Genomic DNA, 20,623 nt, shown 5'->3' on the forward strand with positions numbered 1-20,623 from the left:
ATGCTCCCACAGCTGCCCCCATGGGAGGAATGGTCTAAAAGCCCTTTGGTCTCACTCAGCAGTACAAAAAGTTTCCAAGTAAAGAATTTGTACTTGGGAGGTTTGAAAAGACTCAGGGTTTCTATGCTATGGGAAATAAGGCAAAGCAATTAATATACATTGTTTTAAAAGAAAACAACACTACAGTCAGTCAGGTAAGACACCAGGTTAGCTGTTAGTTGGGCTTGTTTCAAGGGAATTGGAGACTGGAACTCTAGGTGGGGACAGGGCAGCGGGGAGCAGCCTGTGTCAGGGGCACATGCTGCCGCCAGTCACCAAGGCCACACTCAGCGGGGTTTGTGAGGGCAGTATCCTTTTTTACAGGATTAATAAGCACAAGGACACTTGGCTGGATCCTCCCAATTTGGACAATGGAGTGGACAAGGTCTCCAGGAGTCCTACTTGAAGGCCACACGTACATTTGGGCCAGAGTCCCAGCCTGCCCTTGAGAAGCAAACCAGGGGCCCAGGCAGCCCATGTCTCTAAGAACAGCTTTGGGGTTTGGTGCAGAAATAGAGCAGGATGGAGAGCCCACCTGCTGTGACAGGTGGAGGAAGACTAGCCCTCCCTGAGTGGGGCTGTGCGGATGCCCAGCTGCAAGCCGGTGGCAGGCAGACACCCCCACGCCCATGGGTCGGATGGCCCTGTGTGGCCCACATCCTCGCAGGCCAGTCACACCTTGCTCGGGCAGGTGGCCCCCCTGTGCAGCCTGTAGTCTCAGATATGCTGGCCCAGCCTGAACACCCCTCTCCTGGCCACAGCCCAGAATGGTCCCCAAGGGACAGTTATGCTTCTTCCCCGGAGTGAGTCTAGCATCTGGCCCCGCCCCGCCTCACCCCAGAGGCATTCACTTTCTAGCCTTCCCATCTCTCTTCTGCATCCTCCCCTGATCCAGTCCACCACACACACACACACACACACGCACAGACCTTTGCTCCCCACAATAGAGGTGCTCGGTGAGGGCTGTGCTTCATTAGAAGTGAAATCATCACACCAAGGCAAGCAGCCTGGAACAAGGTACCTTCTCTCTGTGCACCAGACCCAGGGCCACCTGATCAGATGAGGCAGGAGACACCCGCCAGGTCTCTGCTGGCAAAGCTCTACTTTGTGAGAACCGACTGTGCTTGTGATATTCAGCTCTCCCAGTTTTGGCTTTTTCTTCTGCTTTGTACTTGTGATTCTTAGAGCTGTCTCAATTCTGCTGGGGGAATGTAGTGGCACAAACAACTATACAGTAAAGACCTATCAGCCTAGGACTGACCAGTGCCCAGGCTGGAAGGGGCTTCTCAGACCAGTCAGATGCTTTGAGCCTCTTCTCTTAGAAACGTCCCTTCCCAAGCAAAAGCCACAGTAACTTGTGCTCATCCTGGAAAAGTGAATACTGCCGAGAGCTCCAGAGACAGTAAAAGGAGGGAAGGGGCCTTCCCCTCACCCCTACAAATGCCCTAGACCCTTAAGGCCCAGAGGCACAGACCTCAGTAGAAAAACAGAGGTGTTTCTGGGCTGGAAGTCTCTGGCTTAAGGAGATCATCCAAAGACAGGAGGCGAAAATTTGGCACCCAGTAAGAAGGAGAAAATGGCCTTGTACTGTCTGACTCACAAGGGCTCAGCAGGTGACAGAGGAAAGCGCTGGGGTGGACACAGGGCTCAGCTCAGCTGCTGCCCTCTCACCATTCCTTGGGTAATGAGCCAGCTGTCTATGGGTTCCAGGCCAGAGTCCCCACCTTTACCTCTCTCCTGCGCCGAGGACAGGAAAGTCCCAGAAAGGAAGGTCACAGTGAGAAAGAAGGCAATAGTACATATGGGGGAAACAGAAAAACCACGGTTCAAAGTTTATCATTTGTCATGTAAGGAGATGTGACCCAATGTCCCTGCCCCCCTCCAGCATGTCCCCCTTACCTGCCTAGAAAAGAGCAGTTTAGTATCTGAGAACCCCAACAGAGTGATACACTCATGCCAACGATTCCTGTACACTTGGAAAATCACCGTGAGGTCACAGAAGGTTGACCAGGCCTGCTTCTCCCGACTGGGGCTCTTGGGGTTGGCAAAGGGCCAACTTTTTAAAGAACCAGTTTTCACAAAATCATTCTACTTTCTTCTAATTTATTTCTGCATTCTTTTTCAGTTATCTGTGTGGTTGTTTTCCAAACTCTTAATTGGAATGCTGAATTTGAGAATATTGCCCTTTTTAAAAAATGATATGTCTTTAAAGTTAAGACAACTGATTTGGTTGTACTGTGGAGGTATGGCTGTATGATTCTCCTCCCTTTATTGTATTCTTAATTTCTCCCTCAGCCCAGGTTTCATTTCCAGGTCAGCATAGTTTTTAGAATATGGAACAAGACAGCCTGGAGTACTGGCCTAAAGAGGTATGTGAGTAAGTGTGTGTGTGTGTGTGTGTGTGTGTGCGCGCACAGATACAAAGACACACACACAGACACAAGAACACACACAAACATACACACACACAGCCAACACACTACAGGCAACACGAGCCCTGCTTCCCCACATCAAACCACTGAGCAGCAAACATGAAAAGCAGTCTGCCTACCATCACGTGGAAAACAAGCTGGAGTCATTCAGACGTTTGAAAACAGCGAGACGGGCCAAGCCACGCACGCAAAGGGTGAAGGGTGGGGGTCAGCCACATCTCCTGTGCTTGGCTCCAGGCCTGGGCACTGATAACGGCAGAGGTGTGGCAGGCCTCACCCTGGCATGGAAGGGGCAGGCGCTGGAGGCAGAGTGGGAAGCAAACCAGGTCGGCCTGACTGAAGGCTGGGGCTGAGGGCCAGGCTAGAGGAGCAGGGGGGCAGGTTGCTGCTGGGCCCTCAAGCCCAGCTCCCTACTGCCCTCCCTGAGTTAGGCGGGAGAACATTCTAAGGAAGGGGAGAACAGAGCCTTGGCCAGTGCACGGTCTTCGGGAATCTGAGTAGCACTGCTCACCCGTCCGTGGAAAGGCAGGGGGCTGAGACCCTAAGGCAGTTGGGCTGGCTCTACTGTGCCCCCTGGTGGCCGGTGCAGAGGGACGCACAGCCCTCATATCCAGTCAGGAGAACCAGAGGGAGGGATGGGAGATCCCTGCCCCCAAGGCAGCTTTTTCATGGAAACCAGGCCGCAGCCCTACTGCCTGCTTGGGCCCATTTGGACAGGGGCTGCCGGATGCCAAGAACTGGCCTTCGGGAGGCAAATCTCCTCATCCAGTGGACAGATGAGCCCTGCCCCTTTCTAGCCCAGCTGGGGAACCCTTAAAAGAGTTCCAGCTGTTCTGGGGCCATTGTTCCAACAGCCCTCCCCAGCTGCTTCCGCAAACAGGCATTCATCCACACACTGTCACACACATTTCTTAGTTGGGCAAAGAGAAAAGAATCTCATGAGAAGCTTAAGACACAACCTTTCCCATGCAGGACCTGAAATCTTACAGAAATCATGGCTGCCTTTTGGGGCTCACACATGCACCATCCTCCTCTTCAAAGTACCTCTGCCTTTAGCTCTACCCCTTCCAGACACGGAGCTTCCCTGAGCACCCTCATAGCCACCACCCAGCTGCTCCTCCCCACCCCTTAAGCCCCAGCTCCCAGACAAATCCTGGTCACCTGCTGCCTTTTAACGGCGTTGGTACTGGCTCACTAGGCCAGCTACAAATGAGCAGCAGGATGCGGCTCAGGCCAGAGTTTCCCATCCTTGTGAGGGTCATTATTTCATGCCCACCCCCATGGCACTACAGCATCTGTTATAGTGACACAAATGTGGCCATAGGAGTCCTATGCTCTGACAGCCCAGGGCCACCAAGGTAGGAAGAACAGGGGTCCTGGGGTGAGACTCTTAGGAGTGGGTCCCTGCTTGCTGTCTGCTCTCGGGGTGCCCTGTGCATTTTGCTGCTTCTCTGGGTCTGTTTCCTCATGGGTGTCATGGGGAAGCAGACATGAGAAGTCAACCCATGGGGTGGGGTGAGGACTCAATGAGGTAATACAGTGCTCTCCCAGTCTCCCCCAGAGTGTCCTACCCTCTGTGCAATCCAGCTTCTGCTTAATTATCCAGTCAGCTTTACCAAACTGACTGACTCTCCCTCTAGGGGACTCCAGGCAAAGAAGCAGGGTAGAGACCTACCACTTCAGAGCTCTGTTTCCGACTGTCTAGTGCAGAAGCAAGTCCTCTGACAGCCTCGGGATCCTCGTAGGTCACCCTGGAGACAAAGAAGCACAGCAGTCAGGCCCCCCCCAGGGGTCACAGGGGACGGGGCAGTGACTCTCTCTCCATGGTACTTCCTCACATGTCCTTGGAAAAAGGTTTCCTCATGTGGCATCTGGTCAGAGGCTGAGGGCTCATGCCACGTCTGACGGCAGCTGCGGCGAGGACACCTGGGTTCTAGCACTGGCTCAGCCCCTCACTTCCTCTGGGTCCAGGACACTGTGCACTTCAGTGTCCCCCTCTTGAATAACAATGCCAGGGCATCTCTAAACCTCAATGACAGGATGTCAAAAGTGCTCAGGAACTGCTCAGCGGGAGGGGACAGTAAGACAAAGTAATATTAATTCTTATTATAGAAGCAGCAGCTTCAGTGGTATTTGACAAGGAAGGTAGTCTCACCATCTGGGACTGGGCTTTGTCACTGATTATGGGGGTTCTCTTCCTCAGAAACCTGATCTCTTTTCCTGTATCCATTTTAAAAGCAACTTTTGCTGATAAAGGGGGCTTGGGGGCTTGAGTTTCTGGTAAGCCTGTTGATTCCTGAGCATGGGACTCAGAAAGCTGAATGCATCAAGCTGCTGGGCCCTGGGAAAGTGGGGAGAAGTGTTTCTCACCTGCCTTTAGGCTGAACAGAAAGCCCAAAGCATGTGCCCATGCCTCCCTGACATGCAATGGTTGGCTACTTGGAATCAGTTCTAATTCCATATGGCTCATCCTGGCCAGAGCTGCAGGCAGAGAAGCCTTTGCCCAGAGCTCCAAGCAGGAAAACCAAGCTGCTAGGAACCAATTCAGTCCCTGCCTGGCTGCACCTTGCTGGCTCCCAGCTCAGCCTACAGACCAGGCTTCTGCAGCAGCAGCAGCCTGGGGAGCAGAGTGCTCTCCGGGGACTGCTGGGAGAGATCCGACTACAGTCAACCCCAAGGGGAGGTGCTGGCATTCAGTCAACATCTGTATCTGCTGCCAAGTGTTCACAGCCATATTTCAAAGTTCCTGGCAGTCCTGGACCTGATAAATAAAAGGTCCCTTTGTGTTGGCCTGTGATCAGGCCTGGATCAATCCTACCCCAGTATCTCCTGAGAGCAACTGAAATGGTCCCCACATACATCTTGCGTTGGTCGGCCAAGGAGTTTCCTCTCGTCTGGGCAAACATGTCAAAGCCATCATGGGGATCACACTGCTGGAGTGTACTGAGGGTGCCACTGACGCTCTCTGTCCCCAAGTCTGTGGCAACAAAACGACAAGGATGAGCAACTGTGGGTCATGAATTTCCTGGGGGTCCCAAAGTTAGGATGCTGGCTGGGCAGTTAGTTTTATAGGGAGGTTAGGCAGGGGGACACAGGCACTTCCTCAGCACTCCTGGCCCACCACACACATGAAGAGGCACAGTGGGGCCCAGGTGCAGGAGAGAAGAGCCCCTGACCCCCCAGATGCTCAGGTGGAGCAAAAGTTATCAGGAGAGCAAGGAGCTCCTATAAGCCCCCACAATACCCTCATCAGAATGCCCCTTTGTCTGACAAATATCTCATAGGTACCCACCATGTTCAGAGCTAGATCCTGAGTGGACCTGACTGAACCTGACGGGGTCCTGGCCTCCAGGAGCTCACCAAGTAGGAGGGAGACAGGCAGACAACAGCAGCACTGAGCTTGAAGTATCAGGAGTACTCAAAACTGTCACAAGAGTGGGTCTTTCAGGGCAGATGAGTGGGACAATGTGCAGGGAGACGGAGTGCAAGGCAGGCGCTGAGGCACAGAGCCCCGGGAGCCCAGGGCATGTGGAGCGGGCAATGTTCATGGAGAGAGACAGTGAGGAGAGGCTGAAGATGGCTGGGAAAAGCCTCAAACGCTGGGGTAAAGGTCTTCATGGGAAAAATACTCAACCTTTTTTAAGAAGGAAGGTGGCAGAATTGAAATTGAGTTTTGGGTGTTAAATCTGATAGTCACATATGCTGGATGGATTGAAGGCAGCGAAATCTGTGCTCAAAGAGAAACAGTGGCTGCAGGTATGTGAGATACTGGGAATCCAGAATTACAGCCACTAAATAAAAGCTCAATTCAACTGAAATGAAATGAATTTGTAAAGGTAAATATTAAGGGAAAAAAAGAAAACAGAAAAGCACGGCAGAAGAAAGAATGTTGAGAGGGCTATTCTTAATGAACTATTTCAACACTATGGTTTTATTTGTTAGGAATTGGTATCATCCAGTGTATCTGAAGCATCTAGAATAATACACACACTTTTAAACTGAATGAACTGTGGGAAGGTGGTGAGTCCCTTTCGTTATAGGTTTCAGACAATGGAGCTCTTTGGGCTGATGTCAGTAAGGACAGCAAACGTGTGTTGCCATCACCTTTGATCCCCAAGCCCACGGGAGACATCCCCAGTCAACCACAGGCTCATCTTCTAAGCCCTCTGTGGCTTCAGCATCCTTCTTAGACCTGTGTTCCCAGCAGCCAATGAGCTGAAACCTATTTGCCATCCTTGGCCTTGTTGGTACTGAGAAAGAAACCACTCCAATCACAGAGAATATTCCAGCTAAAATGCAGCAGCCACCTTTCATTAAAAAGCAAACAACTTTCAGTTCCTTGGGACTCCACCCACCCCGGTTTCCAACACAGGTTTAAACTTTAAGTTTAGGAAAAGAAGTTATGAATCAAAGGTTGTATGATTGGCCAGGACTCAGGAATACTTTCTCATGGATTCCCCAATAGGTTCTCTTCAGTTCTTCCAACAAAAAGAGAGAAAGGGGCCCTCAGCCCAGACTCACAACCAGGAAGTGGCCTGCAAAGGATGCTCCTTTACAGCCCACAGGACACTCACCCAAGCCTGCAAGCTGGGAGGAGAGGGAAGATGCGGGCGCTGTGCTCCCCACCATTGGGCTCACCACAGCTGGAGAGCCTGGCCCCAGGTCTATCAAATTGTCTTCAGTTACTTCATTCAGTACCTGTCAGAGCATGAGATTGCAGTGAGTCCCCGAACGTGGGTCTCGGGCTCCACGGTAGAAGCCAGTGGGCACTGAGCTTCCTTGCCTTCTTCCCACCAGGGATATGCTCACCAGCCTCTTCCTCAGTATCCCACCAGCCACAGCTTGCTCTCCAATGACCCAAACATTTAAAACCCAGCTAGCAAAACTGAAGGTGAGACCAAACTGAGTCAGGTCTCCCAGCCTCTGGAGATGAAAATTCTGAAGGAATACTTACTCCGTTACTGGCATTTTGAACTGATCGGCCCGACCTGTATCGTTCGAACCTAATGGGAAGTGAAAGCAGAGTAAGATGAGAGGGATGCTCAGCAGCCCTGTGAAAGGCCCAGGGACAGGGGCTCTAGGGGCCAGCAGAGACCAAGGCTCTGGGAAAGGAGGCCAACCAGGCCCATTCGGGGTGCTGGGGCAGTGGACCCACACAAACACAACTTCACCACAAGTCCCTGTGGGGGGCTGCTCTGCAGGAGGGTCAGCCTCCCTGCCTCACCTTACTCACAGGCTCTAAGACGAGGGTGGTGTTGGCTGGTGTGTCCAGGAGGCCATTATAAGCACCCCAGCTGCCCACACCCTGGTCCCAAAGCACCACTAGCAAGAGGGTGGCAGAACCAACCACCCAGCCTGGGGGCAGCACTGATATCTATCTGCAAAGCCAGGCAGGAGGTGCAGCCCCTTCCCTATTTTATAGCTGTGCTGGGAGTGATTAGCTGATGTCACTAAAATGCCCTGGGCTCAGCTTGCTGGTGGGAAGAGGGGTGGGATGGGGGTGGGCACCTAGAAGAGGAAGGCAGGCACAGGCCTCTGCTCTGGTGAGGTTCCCAGTAGCTGGGGGGCAGTGAGGCCCACCAAGGAGGGGATGCCAGCTGCTGACTGGCTGGGGATGGGACCTGCCTTGGAGCTCCCTCGGGAAGCCTCTGCTCTCCCACACTGAGCCACCCTCACACCAGCAGGGGCCAGGGGAGCAACTGCAAGTCGTGTGTGGAGGCCATCACTGCATTCAAAGCTCCAATGCCACAGGCAGAGTTAGCTGACAGACCTTTTGTTTCAGGCTTTACTGAGATCCGCTGCCCCACACTGGTCTCCCTCTCTTTTGAGGTCAGCGCCTGGAGAGTAGCGATCCCCAGGACAGAGAATTTGCTCAGGCACTGAGTGTTGCCTGTGGTTGTAAAGAGAGACCCGTATGGTTTTTCAACCATGGTGTATAAGGAGAACAGGAATATTAGTCCATCTGAAAAGTGTCTAATCCTGGAGTACCTTTCCTGCACATTTTCTAGGACAATTAGTTTTATCAAAGGCACTCAAGCCAAAATGGCACCTCAGGGCTACTGGCCCCAGGCTTTGCCTCTGAATTCAAAGTAACACTGGAATTGGCAGACTCAGGTGAAATGCCATACATTCCAGTCATCCTGTTCCAGCAGCAGAAATGGCTTTAACAAGTGACAACTGCAATCACATGGCAAGACCCATGGGGTCTTGGGCTGGGAGTCAGGTACCTCAGATCTGAGGGCCCTGGGTGGCCCCCCATTCTCCTGCAGAGGTTTCTTCTCTGTCAGATGGACACAGGCCTCCTACTCATACTACCACAGTGAAGCTGAGACAAGGCCCAAGGGTGTGACAGGCACAGCAAAGTCATCCTCGAAGCCCCCAGATACAAGTGTCTGCAACACCAACCCAAACTGATACCAGATCATCTTGCAGCGAGTCAGCAGAGGGCCTGCCCTCAGACTCAGGAGGTTAGCCTGGTCAAGGGGCTCTCTTGTGCCAACACCTGGGGTCAGCGCCCGGTGATTCAGGAAAGCCCCAGGCACACTTGGAACTGCTTGCCATTATACCTCCATTGACAACTGTGTCTGAATAAGGCACTTTGCACTTTTTCCTGAGGGAAGGCTTTGAAAAGGGAAAAGAATGATTTGCAAGTTGTGAGCGTGTTCAACCCCCTAAGTAGCAGCTTTCCAGCACTCCTCCTGCCTGCTTCCAGTCACTCTAGACCACTGACATTTTTTTTTGGTATCATTAATCTACAATTACATAAGGAACATTATATTTACTAGGCTCCCCCCATCACCAAGTCCCCCCCACATACCCCTTCACAGTCACTGTCCATCAGCGTAGTAAGATGCTGTAGAATCACTACTTGTCTTCTCTGTGTTGCACAGCCCTCCCTATGCCCCCCCTCATTATACATGCTAATCATAATGCCCCCTTTCTCCTCCCCACCTTATCCCTCCCTGGTCCCTTTCCCTTTGGTAACTTCTTTTTTTAAAGATGAGGAAGAGGAACTCTTTTTCCCTTGGCAGGAATTTTTTCCCCCTTTAATCCTTCTCAAACTCAAAGGATTTTCAAAGGAGCAGGTGGAAGCTCTGGGGTCGCCAGCCCTCAGTTCCCACCTGGGGCAGGGGTAGGAGGGAAGCAGAGCAGCCTGGAGTGCTTGAAGGGCAGAGAGTAATGCTGGGCATCACCTGGCTGCTCGTTCCCAGGGGAACAAAAAGCATTTTCCCTGTCATGGGGAACAAATTAGCATCTCTGATGAGCATTTTCCTACTCTAATCTTTCTCTCTCTCCCCTCTGTTTATGAAAGAAATCCCTCTGTTATGGCAACAATCTTTTCAAGGGAAAAAGAAAGGACCCTGGCTCCCACCTCTCGTATCTGAGGAAGACGTTGTTGAGGTCGTCATTGACATGCAGCAACTCCTCCGTGACCTCTTCGTTGGACACGCGGGAGACGAGCTCCACGATGCGCTGCTGCATGGCCCGGCAGGTCCTGTTCAGCTCCTAGGGGACACATTCAGCCCTGCTAGCCTGCTGGGCAAGCTTTTTTCACATGCTTTTTCCTTTGGAAAAATGTGTACCGATTCTTAAAAGCCACAAAGGGAGTACACGCTGGTCCATGTAGCTAGATGTGGGTAGGATGCAAAGTGGGAGGTTCCTCCCACCCACCTCCTCCTACCCCAGAGGAATCAAATTCTTTGTCAGCAGAAAGACAAATGTCCATATCTATATGCTGCTGTATGTACAGAAGCACGCTTGTACAAATGTTTTTAAAATATGATTCTTTACAGCTTATTTTTGTTCTTCAACAAAATCTCCCAGAAGCCTTTCCCTGTCACTCCATACAGACTGCCTCATCCCTTTGTGTGTGTATCATCATTGATCTCGTCATTCTTCTGCTCTTGGGCATTTAGGTCAAAGTCTCCCCTTTATTTGGCCAACCCAAATAATGTAGCAATGAATATTTGTATAACATGCTTCTGCATTTGTGTCAGCATTTCCACAGGACACATTCCTAGGTGTGAAATCTCTGGGTGAAAGGCTATGGCCATTTAGAATATTGACTAATAACACAGACCCTTCAAAAGATCGAATCAGCTTGTTCACACTCCCAGCAACAGAATGAGTGTATCATATGGCTGTATTAGGCCCATTTCGGTGGCATGTCTGCATCCTGCTGGGACCTCAGAAGCTCAGGAAGCTCCTTAGCTGGCCAAAGAAAACCCTTGGGAATGCCCAGGGAGCATTGGAGCCTCCCATGACCTTGGTAGCAGTGGCCCCTGAAGCCAGGCCCTTGTCACTTCACAGCCTAGCGCCTCGGGCCTTCCCTGCTGGGGACAGCAGCCCGCTGCAGGCTCCCACTGAAACTTGCTTGTGGGGCCCCCCTCAGACACATCCTTTCCATCCTGTGAGTCAGACCAAGGAGCCCACAGATGAGAGAATAGCAGGCCTGCCAGGCCGGCCCCACATCGCTCCCTACTGGGGTTGCCGGTGGAATGAGCTCCAAGTCCCAAGGGACCATTTGGGGATGACGCAGAGGCAAAGTGCTGGCCCCACCTACCTGGACACTGGTAGCAGCAGATGACCCACAGAGTGCAGGGGATAAGGGATGAAGCTGAGGTCTTTCCTTCTCGCAGCTCGGCCTCAAAACTACCTCTTTCTGCAAATGTTTCTGGCAGAGGTAACTAACTGCTCTACCCACTGCAGACATACACGATCCATTCAGCTCTGCATTTTGTCTTATAATCTGGCTAAGTTGGCTAGGAGGTTCAGAAACTCTGAGGGAGACGCTGTCATTTATCCCCCAGGGATGCCCTCAAGCCCTGCACTGACCACACATGGGGAAAAGGCCCAGTAATTGTGCTGTCTGATCGCTGAGGTAGTCAAAACAGCAAAGCAGGGAATGCCCCAGTGCCCTGTAACGCAGCCTGCACTGCATGGTGGGGACTTCAAGGTCGGTTCCTGATCTGCCTCCCCCTCTGCACTGAAGCTCCTTGAGGGCAAAGATGGCATCTGCTGTCCCTATTTCCCCAGTATATCCATGAAGGACATGTAGGAGCTTTTGAGAGAACCAGTTAATGAAGACAAGTTGCATTCCTTCCAGACACACCTAGCCCAAGGTATCCAAATAGTGTACACACATGCACACACACACACATGTGCACACTCTGCTTCACTGCTGAAGGGCTGGAATGGTTCAGCCTGCAGGGGCTCATTCCCCAAGAGCAGGGCAGCTGAGGAAGGCCTGGCCCATGTGGGTCAGCCCAGAATCACCACAGTACAACTACATTTTTTAAGAGAAGGTACCTAGAGTGAGGCAGCTGGGTACAAAATAGACTGGTGTTTCCCTTAAGAAAAAAAAGATTCATTTTGGGATTTGCTGGCTTGTGAACACTGTAACACTAAAAGCCAGGTTGTGTCTAGCTGGTTACAGAAACGCTGCCCTTTGTTTCAGTTCTCCCCTCTTGCTAGCCCTCTGCAGGGCCAGAATGGTGCTGTAAGTCTCTCTCAGCCAGTGGGGACACCAAGTCCGGTGTCTGGGTCTTCTGGTTTCTTCTATGGTCAGATTCCCACTCTAGTTCTCCTAAGACTCCCCGTCAGGGTTTGGAGAAGGCAGGACCATCCCTGGAAGGCAGGAGCATCTAGCAAATCACTGTATAGTCACAACCCGGGTCTCCCTACCCACAACCTGGTACTTCATGTACCTGCGCACGCAGGCCTAATCAGCTTGGGCACACGGTGATGCTCCCTCCAGAGCAGAGGTGTGGAGGAGGGGGAGGTAGGGACCAGGCTGGCACTAGGGGAAGGATGGGGACCTGCACTCCAAAGAGCTCTGCAGCCATACTCCACCCCCACAGCCATTCCCTACCCAGGCCCTTGCTCAGCTGCTCACACCAGCTTAGCTCTCCCAGTGCTCTTCACTCAGAGGGCAGGGACTCATTTACCCAGAATCTAATTTTCCCCTCTCTGGGACTCATCCCAAACCCAGATGACCCAGCAGTAACCATCTATAAACATACAGGCAAGTGTTAGAATTAATAACAAGAGGCAAATACCAAAAACTAATTGCAGAAGATGCCACTGTCGAGTGAAAAGTGAAACACCGTAAGATGCCCACTCTCTGCCATTGTGAGTGACTCATGTCCCAACCAGGAGGGGGGCACTTGAAACTGGCCTGGGCCTTGGAGCCTGGCCTGTTCTGTTAGTGATGGACAGCCGCATGACTGCTGTGGGTGCCAATGGATGCTCCCAGGTCCAATCCAGTCACCTCGGGGACAATCACAGTACACAGGAAAGCCAACCCTAATTCCGAAATAAAGTACATGCATGAGGGATACTACAATGAAGCCAGGCCCACAACACTGAAGCACACTCACACACACAAACAAACATGCCCAAACTTAAGAAAGAGCAAGCACACAGCCAGAACTGAAGTGAATGACATAAATAATTGTAGCATTTATATCAAGACATCCTTAGAGTGCAGGGACCACCTATTTAGAGCTAACGAGGGAGCATGGCTTCAGATTAACTTAAAAAGGCCAAGCCCCTGCTAACGAAAGGAAAAAATACATTTGGCCAATACTATGGCAGCAAATCTTGCCCAGTATTTTGGATGAAATGCTGGACATCTGGCCAAAGAGCATGGGCCAGAAGAGAGGGAAGGCTGCACAGCAGGACAGAGGAAAGAGGTGCCTGCCTTTCTGCCACCTGCTACGAACCCTTCCTGGCACTGTGCATGTGGGTCCCCCCCTTGGATGGCCACGCGCCTAGTACTGCTGAGACCATCACTGAAGTGCAAAAATTTCTGATGAGCAAAGCATCTTGAGTCCGCTACAGGCCCACTCCTTCCAGCAAAAGCAGCCACACCTGCTGGGCCCAGGATAGGGAAGTGTGGCCCTGCCTGGGGTTGTGGCCAAGCAGCCCTGGGCACCCAGCTGGGAAGGAGAAAGGGAAGCAAGCAGTCAGTCACTTCCCATCCAAACTGCAGGTGGGTTTTATGATGCAGGAAGTGCAAGCCAGGGGAGTAGGACAGTGTGCCACGGAAACACGGAAACAGGCCCAGGGTCACCCCTGCAGAAGCTTGAGCATCACCTTAGCACGCCTTTACTATGTGCCTTTCAGACTTCAGCATGGCAGATGGCCTCAGGCACCAGCCGAACTGCTGGGGGTGCAGGAGCCTGAGAGGTAAGCCCTTTGCCTGCTATTTTCTTTCTCTCTTCCATCAAACAAATTCCTACTCACCCTTCAAGGCCTGAGGATGTTTCCCCACTCTAACATTTAGAAAAATTTTCAAATGTAGGGCAAAGATAAAGAATTTTATAGTGGATGCCATATTCCCAATGCCTAGATTCTACCACTAACATTTTTACAGTGCTTTCTCACACATCTACCCCACTCCCCACTGTCTATCCAACTCCCTCCCCACCCAGAGTGTTTTCTGGGGACCCCTACCCTGCCCTCCTCAAGATGTCTGCAGCGCTCTGGACACAGCTCTGAGCAGCACTGGCCCTGTCCTCGGCGCTCGCGCACTGCCCCTCATCTCTGGGAAGTGAAGTCCAGCCCCAGGGCTGGAAGCCCAGTGATAATGAGTAGCCCGGTCCTCAGAGGCTGGAGACCCAGCAGCAGGCACCAGCTCTCCAGCCTCACTGGGTGAAAAGGGGGCTGGAAGGAGTGGGGAAGCTCTGCAGAGGCCACTGAACGCCACTGCACAGGTTGGGGGCACCCCAGCCCATGGCAGCCAGGGCGGCTCTGCTGTAGCCTGTTTTAAACACTGCAGTTCTCTGCAGAACCTTATTTCTGGAGAAAAAGGGTTCCTTCACTTCACAGAAAGTTTGGGAAGTGCTGGATGACCTGTGACAACTCCACTAGCGCTAACATGTGAACTGGGCATGAAGAAACAATGAGCCCAAGGGTGCTGAATACAGTGATCTGCTCCGGCTCTGAAGGTGTTGCCTGGCTTCCCACCCCACTGCCTTTGGCTGGAGCAGTGGGTGCTACAGCCCCAACCACGCAGGAAGAGCCCGTGCTCCCTCCAGAGGAGCACACAGGGGTCTTCCAGGGAGCTTTGCCTAAACACAGGCCCAGAGAGTCCGGCCTGGGGCTTCCAGAGCAGGGGTCTCCAGCAGGCTCTGCAGAGAGAAAGTCTGACCATCTCCTTGGTTCAAAGTTTTAGGTTACTATCTTTAACCAAAGTTAAAAAGGGACAAAAAAGACAAAGAGACTGAAAGGGAGAAGAGGACCAGACCAGTATGACTTCTGCCACCACAAATGCCAGCCAGCCCCCTGGCGTAGCCTCCAGGGGTCGACCACCGCCAGAGCTCTGGCAGGCGCAGTTGGAGGGCCTTCCTCTGCCTGCCCCACTTCTAAACCATCCAGACAGGGTGACTTTCTTCTGGTGTCACTGACAGCCCAGGTCTCCCCACTGTGCAACAGCTGGGACAGGGTTTCCTAAACGCAGAAGACATCAGCTTTGGCCTCCTCTTGTATCTGGTTCTCAACAGAGGAGAACAGCTGGTCGGTGCTGTGTGTGCAAAAGCCCTCCATCTATCAAAACATCTTAATTGAAATATCCTCTTTTCTGTTTAATTAATCCCAATGCCTTTTTCTTCAAGGGACATTCTCATTCCCACCTCACAAAACAATCTTTTAATCATCTTTATGGTTTCCTCTGAACTCTCTCCAAGTTTTAAGGAGCCTGGAATAGGTCCTGAGGATCTGCTTTCTATAGCTGCAAAGAGAGGGGAGGGAGAAGAAAGTCTTTGTTGGAGAGAAAGGCGGAACATGAAGCTAAACATGTAAACTAGATCTCTAGAAAAATCGTCCTGGCCAACCTGTTTTTTGTTGAAATGAGATGCAAGAAGTGAGAGGGGATACACCTCCTGCTGCTTGAAGAAACAACGTAGAGGAGGGCTTCTTTTACTGGTGGATGGCCATGTAGGAATGCCCATTTTTGGCACTGCTAGGTTAATGAAAACTTAATTGAGGGCAAAGCTCAAGAGGATAATTTGAGAGAAACAGAGGGCACTGGATGACAGCATCAGGATCTTTGAAGATTCCAAAAATTGGCCCCCCAGCCTGTAGCTAAGGGCATGAACTCCAGCACACACAGATGCAGGGTCTCAAATTTCAAGCCTGGACCCAAGTGCCCACATACAGGATGGGAAAGATACGGCTTAACAGGCCCAGGAGAAAGAGGTGGAAAGTTTTCAGTTGATGGAAGCTCTTGGTTTTATAATGTCTGCCTCCTGCTGAAAACTGCCTGGTCATCTACAAGATAGGCAGCCAACAGCCATATCTGTACCACAGAGAGATCAGGCTGTGCGAGGGCTGACAGCAGTGTTCAAATACTGAAGGACCTACTGTGGGAAAGAGGGCTTTGTTCTGTTGTTAGAGAAGTTGGCCAGGGTGGTAGTCATAGGGAGACAGGCCCTGGCATGATGTATGGAAGGGCCACTGATAATCACAGGAACTCTAAGTTGGGCGCGACCTGCCTGCACCCAGCACTGTACACTGGCGATCTCCAGTCCTTCCAGGGCGAGGGTAACTACTCTAGGTTCCAAGGGCGGGTGACTTGCTCAGATTGTGAGCAGTCTGGCCTGAATGTAAACCCAGTGATTCTTTTGGCTCTGCATCCCAAGGTCTAGCCCAGGCAATGGGAAGCAGAGGCACTCCCGTGGGCACCCCCACACAGCCCGCCACTGAGGACATTAAGGAAAGCGAGCTGGGCACCAGGCCAGATGTTGTGGAGAGAACCTGAGCACAGGAGTGGAGCTGGACTTCTTGCCTAGGTCTCCCCCAGCTCAGAGAGTGAAGGGCCCCATGGGGCTGAGAGGAGGTTCCGATACCCCCTGGGCAGCTTGCCTCACTTGTCCCAGGGCAGCACAGCTAGTGGAGTGGCCTCAGCCTCCCCTCACCCACCTGTGAGTCCTCAAGTAAATGGCTCTCCTGCCAAGTTCCCCTGCTGCCCTGCAGGGCCACGGCAAAGCCAGCCCTGCAAGTGCTTTGTGACAAGCAGGAAGCAATCAGGACTAAGCGCCTACAATTATGGTCAGCCCCACGGGTGCATCCCAGGGCTGCCACCTCCAATTTCCTCTCTTCCCGTTTCCTCCACCTCCTACCCAGCAATTTACACTCAAACTGGGAGCAGCTTCTGTTGGCATGAACACTGGGTTGGTGACAAATATATTTATTTCCATGGCTCTGGCCAGCTTCCATCCTGAGCAATCTGGCTGCCCTCCAGCCTGACTGAGGGGTCCCTGGGGCACATTCTAATCCCATCACTTTTCAAGCAGACTGCGGCATTTTCCCATGGGGAAGGCTCACCATCTGAGGCGGCCCCATCCCTTGGGAGACCCTGCCCAGCTGGCTGCTGCCTGCCAGGGGAAGACGAGGAGGGAAGATGTCAGGAATGACTGAGGGATGAGGCCAGCAGCCAGGAGAGCCGTGTCTGTTCACACGAGCTGACCAACTCCTGAATCTCCTGCGCTGAAAGGCCAGCCTCCCACTGGCACCAGAATCGTTCTTTCTCTGTTTGATTTATAAGATAGCAGGGAGGGCTAGTAGGCTTGGAGTTGGAACAAAACAGAGGGAAGGAAAACGTCATGGGAAGCAACCTATTTTTGAAAACTGTGAGCTGACACCAGGAGATCAGGTTCTGTTTGTCTTGGCTGGGGTTTGTTGAACACACACACACACACACACACACACACACACACACACACACACACTGTCTGGGTCTGCTCTGGCTGTCTGGAAGCATGTTGGCTTTGTTCAGCCCACCTCCTGCTGCCGGGAGCACAGCTCTGTCCACTGCAACCCCCTGTTGGCAGGAATTTTGATGCTGACACAGCACAAAACTGCCTCAAGAGACCCTCTCATTTTCTGGACCGTTTCTGGACTGATCTCAGATTCCTGGGCTACGGGCAATGCCTGGAAGGACCCCCCCTGCAGGCTGGGAATGGAGACCAAGGATGCACTAATGGGACACTGGGTCCCATGGTGTGTGGCATGTGGATAGCTGGACCTGCCGATCTGAGGTAAGCCTGGTCTGCTGCAGGTGTCAGCAGTGGGGAGTGGGAGACCCTCAGGGTTCCCTTCTCAGGCCGAGGGTGATCACCTCAGCTCCAAGAGCAGCCTGGCATTATGGTTTCACAGAGATAAGCTGTGTCCCGCCTATCTCTGCCCTGGCTGCGAATTCCTGCACAGAAGGTGCATGGCCCATGCAGCTCAGTGTTTTGCTCTGTTAGGTCCAGAGCAGGCCTCCATGCACCCTCACCCCCTTGAAGTAGACGGTATGACAAGCAGCAGCTTGGGACGAGGGTCTGGCTGTGCACTGCTGAAGGACAGGGCCATTAGAGCTGTACCTTTACAGGCTGCAAGACTGTGCCAGGAGTGGGGTGGGAGGTATGGTACGTAGGGGGCCAAGGCTGCCGACTCTGAGTGTCAGACAAGCACAGCAGCAGCAGGAGCATGGTTTGCCAGGCTGGTCTGGCTCCCATGTATGCAAGCATCCTCCTGCCCACTGACAAGGTCCGGCCCCTGAGTTCCCAGCACCCCTCCTCCACCCCTCCAGGCCACTGCTCTCAAGGGCAGTGTTGGTGCCATTTTCTGTAAGTGCCAAGTCCAGACGGGCATGGAGGAGACCTGGTCACTAGCTCTGGACTTGGCTGCTGGGGAGACAGGCCTGGGGCAGATCCCTGACTCTTGCCTGAGGGACCCCTTTCTGTCATGCTCCTGGATGTGCAGGTGTCCAGGGGTAGAGAAGGCCAGTTAGCAACAGACCCTCAGGCACTACAGCGTGGGTGACCCCCACCTGGGAAGCCCCAGCGCTGGGGAAAGAAAGGGGCGTGTCAGCTTTGCCTCGGGCTCAGGAGTGTCTTGAGGTGTCAGGTGTGACTAGGAGGGCTCCTGCGTGCAGGCAGGGTGAAGAGGTCCTGTTGCCAATGAGTATGCTGCCATACTGAGGGAGCAAAGCGATACACAAAATCGTATACATGATGGGATCTCACCTACATCTGAAACAAAGATAACCATGGGAAACAGACTGAAAGAAAACACACCAAAACATAGACAGTGCTTATCTGTGGACACTGGGATTAAAGGAAATATGAGGCTGAACACGGGCCTATATGGACTCAGTCCCTTCCAACAACAGTCCCCCAAACCCTGTTCCCGTCTCACTGCCGTGTGCTCTGGCCCAGAGCTTCCACAGGCTGAGCCCCTCACCTGCAGCAACTCCAGGTCTGATGAATCCTCTTGCCCGGGGACCATTTCCGTTAACATCTCAGACATAACTTTTGTGTTTCCTCGAACAACGTCCAGTTCACTCCGCAGCCTGGCAATCTGTTGGAGTCAGGGGAGAAAAGCAGGAAGGAGAGGTCAGTCAACCTGTACCAGTCTGGTGACAGTCTCATTCACTGTGACACCGAGGTCACACCTCTGAATGTGCAGCAACAAGAAACCTTCTCGTCTCACTCCAGTCTACATACAAGGGTAATGGCATCTGAAAGGATTGAATGGGGGCACGAGGCCACCCAGAAACCCTGGTTACCAAAAGTTGTCACTGGGGACTGTTCATAGCACCCAGCAGTGCTGTGCAGGAAGACAGTGCTAGGCCCAGAGTGGACTGAGCTGGTTTGCAGCCTGGGCTCTCCCACCGCGGGACCTTGGGGAAATGGGGCTGTGGGTAGGGACTAAACCTCTTTCAGGATTCTGCCTCTGCTTTTTCAAGTGAAAGTGGTAGAGTGCATGATCCCTAAGTCCCTCAGCATTGAGATTTTCACAAGGGAACCTCATTATTAGAGTCTGGCTCCTAGGAGTTTGCAGTGTAAATACTGTGACCCTTCCAAGAGGCTGGTCAGCATTAATTGCACTTTTCTGATATGGCAAGAATGAAAGAGGACCAAAAGAAGACCACAGGGAAGACCCCTCCTCACCCAGCTCCCACCAAGGTCCCTTTGAGAGCAACAGGACCTGGCCATCCAACAGAGCTCCCAAGGCCAGAACGCAGGCAGAGGCCTGGGCTGTCTTTCCTGCAGGAGAGGTGGACCTTAACCTCTCTGAGCTTCCATTTCCTCACCTGCAGAAAGGTAAAAATGACACCCACACCACACAGGGCTGCTGTAACAAATGTGAGAGTGCCTGGGTGGGGCTGGCACACACCTGCCGCCAGCACTGAGTAGGTCCCCGGTGCCCCTCTGGAACATCTGGAGAGCTGGAGTTGGCTGTGGTTCTCCACTGCATTTTGACCTTCTCTCCTAAGTGGAGCCTCTTCTGACTCCCCCTGCCCCTCCCCGAGGTGGAACCAAGCACTCTGCTCCTCCCACAGGCCCTCCCTGCCCTTTGTCAAACCCCTGGGGGTTGAGACAATGCTGGGGTGAGATCTGCACCCTCAATACCCAGACAGGGATCAGAGGCCTCAATAAATGTTTATTGGGTGGACAGACGGACAAATGGTCAATTCAGGGCATTGGGTGAGGTCCTGAGAGGCTCTTCTCTACCTCTGGCTCTGCCTAGTGGATGGCCAGTGGGGTTTCCAACCAGGGAGGCCCAGGAATGTGACAGGGACCAGTGAAGCCCAATGTGGCTCCTGCCTGTCTCTGCCTCCGTTTTCCCCTGAGGGCCATATTCATGCCTTCTTGCCTATGCCAGACCTTCCTAACTGCTCTGGCAGCTTGGAAGGGCTCTTCCCAAGTTCCCACAGTGTGATGGTTCAGTGGGGGCCTCAGTGACCACTCAACTTAGAGCGCAGCAGCCTGCCCTCTGAGCAGAAGGCAGCACAGTTCTGCCCCCAGAAGCAGAGGATGGAGCCCGAGACCTTCCCCGGGGCTCCCCTTTCGAGGACAGATGCTGGCCATCGTGGGTTAGGAGGAAGGGCAGATGTCAGTGAACTGAAGCCCACAGTTAACATAAACATGGCTTTTCAGCTTTGACTTCCTCCCTTGGCAGTGCACATGGCACTGGGTGATTACTCTGAGGCCTCTTAAGTTGCCTGTCAAACCCACAACTGCCCTGTGGGGTGAGAGGGAAGGACTGCTGTCCCGTTCTACTGACAGCAGACTGAGGTCAAATGACTGGCCAAAACCTCACAAAATTAGCAGAGCAGGGACTTGGGTCAAGGCCTGTCTGGCTTCCTGTTCCCCTCCTGT

The 20,623-nt window shown here is 52.7% G+C and overlaps 1 protein-coding gene across 4 annotated transcripts in view; it reads right to left on the minus strand.

The window, feature by feature from the left end:
- Positions 1-20,623, minus strand: part of TOM1L2 (target of myb1 like 2 membrane trafficking protein) — a 150,924-nt gene that overhangs the window by 13,196 nt on the left and 117,105 nt on the right. For 3 of the 4 annotated variants that reach the window (XM_036894034.2, XM_036894036.2, XM_036894035.2), the window contains 6 exons: positions 18,702-18,818; positions 9,844-9,977; positions 7,426-7,474; positions 7,046-7,169; positions 5,331-5,448; positions 4,147-4,222 (listed from right to left, as the gene is read on the minus strand). In XM_036894034.2, the coding sequence (XP_036749929.2) occupies positions 4,147-4,222; positions 5,331-5,448; positions 7,046-7,169; positions 7,426-7,474; positions 9,844-9,977; positions 18,702-18,818 (618 nt within the window). Of the gene's footprint in view, positions 1-1,710; positions 1,801-4,146; positions 4,223-5,330; positions 5,449-7,045; positions 7,170-7,425; positions 7,475-9,843; positions 9,978-18,701; positions 18,819-20,623 lie in introns of all 4 variants that reach the window. The other variant, XM_036894037.2, reaches the window with a different exon arrangement.

This window comes from Manis pentadactyla, chromosome 4, assembly GCF_030020395.1.
Source record: "Manis pentadactyla isolate mManPen7 chromosome 4, mManPen7.hap1, whole genome shotgun sequence".
Classification (NCBI taxonomy): Eukaryota; Metazoa; Chordata; class Mammalia; order Pholidota; family Manidae; genus Manis; species Manis pentadactyla.